The 2,717-nt window shown below is 58.4% G+C and overlaps 1 protein-coding gene across 1 annotated transcript in view; it reads left to right on the top strand.

The window, feature by feature from the left end:
• The window catches only part of Dync1h1 (dynein cytoplasmic 1 heavy chain 1), a 73,853-nt gene that overhangs the window by 51,499 nt on the left and 19,637 nt on the right, over positions 1-2,717 (top strand). The window contains exons 38-42 of the mRNA XM_004645405.2: positions 351-584; positions 674-880; positions 961-1,082; positions 1,380-1,545; positions 1,986-2,149. Coding sequence (XP_004645462.1) covers positions 351-584; positions 674-880; positions 961-1,082; positions 1,380-1,545; positions 1,986-2,149 — 893 coding nt within the window. The remainder of the gene's footprint in view (positions 1-350; positions 585-673; positions 881-960; positions 1,083-1,379; positions 1,546-1,985; positions 2,150-2,717) is intronic.

Below are 2,717 nucleotides of genomic sequence, written 5' to 3'. Positions count from 1 at the left end.
GCTCATACTTGCAGTGTATTTGGTACAAGGTCTCTACCCACAGCTCATACTTGTAGTGTATTTGGTACAAGGTCTCACTGCACAGCTCATACTTGTAGTGATCCTATTTGTAGCTTCCCTAGCGTTGGGATAACAGGCTCATGCCACCACACCTAGTCTCAGTGGCTAGCTCAGTGCACCCAGGAGTGGGGCCGGTGGCAAGGCCAGGGATCGTAGCCCCGGTCCTGTGCCTTCCTAAGCAGGCACTTAGTCTGTTGAGCTGTCTCCCTGGTCCTCCAGGGCCTTTCTTTAGCTTGCCACACAGGTCTTGCCAGGGGCCACAGGTGACTGGCTTGTGTCCCTGGCTGCAGGTGTCCATCAGCGGAGAGTGGGCCCCATGGCAGGCCAAGGTGCCTCAGATCGAGGTGGAGACACACAAGGTCGCAGCCCCAGATGTTGTTGTGCCGACTCTGGACACGGTCCGACACGAGGCCCTGCTGTACACTTGGCTGGCCGAGCACAAGCCGCTGGTCCTGTGTGGCCCTCCTGGGTCAGGCAAGACCATGACGCTCTTCAGCGCCCTGCGTGCCTTGCCTGACATGGAGGTAATGGAGCCGGACAGGAGATGGGGAATTGTGGGGCTTGCCAGCTGCAGCACAGACTGGCTCTTCGTTAACCTCACTTCCCTCCGAAGGTCGTGGGCCTCAACTTCTCCAGTGCCACCACCCCAGAGCTGCTTCTGAAGACCTTCGACCACTACTGTGAGTACAGGCGCACGCCCAACGGGGTCGTCCTGGCCCCTGTGCAGCTGGGCAAATGGCTGGTATTGTTCTGCGACGAGATCAACCTGCCGGACATGGACAAATATGGGACCCAGAGGGTCATATCCTTCATCAGACAGGTCAGCTTTGTCCCTGGCTCTCTTCCCTCAGCCCCCAGCTCATGTCTTGCTCCTGACATGCCACTTGCCCCTTCCCACAGATGGTGGAGCATGGAGGCTTTTACCGTACCTCAGACCAGACATGGGTGAAGCTAGAGCGGATCCAGTTCGTTGGGGCCTGCAACCCACCCACCGACCCCGGCAGGAAGCCCCTTTCGCACAGGTAGCACAGCTCCAAGGCTCTCTGGCTGCACTGTAGCATGAGTGATAGAGTGACAGCGCTCTTGCTGGGCTCCCTTCAAGTTACACACAACATTGTAGCCACATAAGGGAGACAAGTTAAAAGCCAAGCATTGAGCTAGACCTGGTGGCGCATACCTAGTCCCAGCACTCAGGAGGCTGAGGTAGGTATGGTTGCCCCAAGTTTGAGGCCAGCTGGAGCTGCAAGTTCCAGGCCAGTTCGAACTACATAGTGAGACCCTGCCTTGGGAAGGAGTGTTGAGCCACTGTCCCCATTCAGGTTCCTGCGGCACGTGCCCGTTGTCTATGTGGACTACCCGGGGCCCGCCTCCCTGACGCAGATCTACGGCACCTTCAACCGCGCCATGCTGAGGCTCATCCCGTCACTACGAACCTACGCTGAGCCGCTCACAGCCGCCATGGTGGAGTTCTACACCATGTCCCAGGTGAGTGCCCTCAGGAGGCGTCAGAGCCGCTCGCCTGGGCACGGGTCTGCTGGCTGGCCCACTAGCAGCGTGGGCCGTGCTTGGCAGCATCTGGAGGACGCACACACTTCGAGCTGCACACCGCTCTGGCTGCCTGCTGTGTGTGACAGCTGCACGTTTGCCCACTTGCACCAGGCTGGCTGTGGCAGGGGATGTGGCAGCCAGTGCCTGTATCCCACGCTGTAGAGCCTGAGACGAGAACTCCACCTGTTTTTTTACATTTTTGAGACAGGGTCTCCCTGAGCTGTTCAGGCTGTCTTCCCGCTTGTGGGCCCCCTGCTTCAGCCTCCCCGGGCGCTCGGAGTAATGCGTACCCGTGCCTGGCTCCTCTAGCACACTGCGCAGCACCGCTGCCCGCGTGACTTCTCTGTCTGAGGGCAGTCCCGCCTCCCGTCCCACAGGAAAGGTTCACTCAGGACACGCAGCCGCACTACATCTACTCGCCCCGGGAGATGACCAGGTGGGTGAGGGGCATCTTCGAAGCCCTGAGGCCCCTGGAGACGCTGCCTGTGGAGGGCCTCATCCGGATCTGGGCGCACGAAGCCCTGCGTCTCTTCCAGGACAGGTGAGGGTGGCCAGGGCCTGTGGCCAGGGTGTGCTGTCCCTACACTGAGTCCACACACCACTGGGGCTAAGGGCCTGGGCTGCCCACCACACCTAGCCTTCGTCTGGGCTCCTGCCACAACTCTGCCTGTACCCCTGTGCCCGCCATGTTACCCCCTCTTTGCCCAAGGGCTCACAGCTCAAGCCGATCCCATCATGCCTTGTGAGTTACCAGAGCACCAGCTGGGCCTTTACCCATTAGTGTCCTGAAAACTGTTCCTCTGTGTGACCAGGACCTCTGTCTTACGTGAGGTGTGCGCTTCATCCCTCTCTTTTTGTTTTCTTTGTCTGTGGGCTACCAGTACTCAGCCCCTCTAGGGAACACTGAGCTCCGTGCCCAGCCCAGCCTTTTTCACATTCTACGTGATACAGTGTCTCACTAAGATGTGCAGGCTGGTCTCCAACTTGTAGCCCTCCTGCCTTTGCCTCCCATGTGGCTGGGAGTACCACTTTGCCTGATGTGGCCTACTGATTTTTTTTTTTTTTAACATTTATTTATTTATTTAGTGTGTGTGTGTGTGTGTGTGTGT

This window comes from Octodon degus, unplaced genomic scaffold (assembly GCF_000260255.1).
Source record: "Octodon degus isolate 3935 unplaced genomic scaffold, OctDeg1.0 scaffold00226, whole genome shotgun sequence".
NCBI lineage: Eukaryota > Metazoa > Chordata > Mammalia > Rodentia > Octodontidae > Octodon > Octodon degus.
Note: the sequence above shows the minus strand (reverse complement) of the source record. Positions and strands in the feature narration are given on the sequence as shown.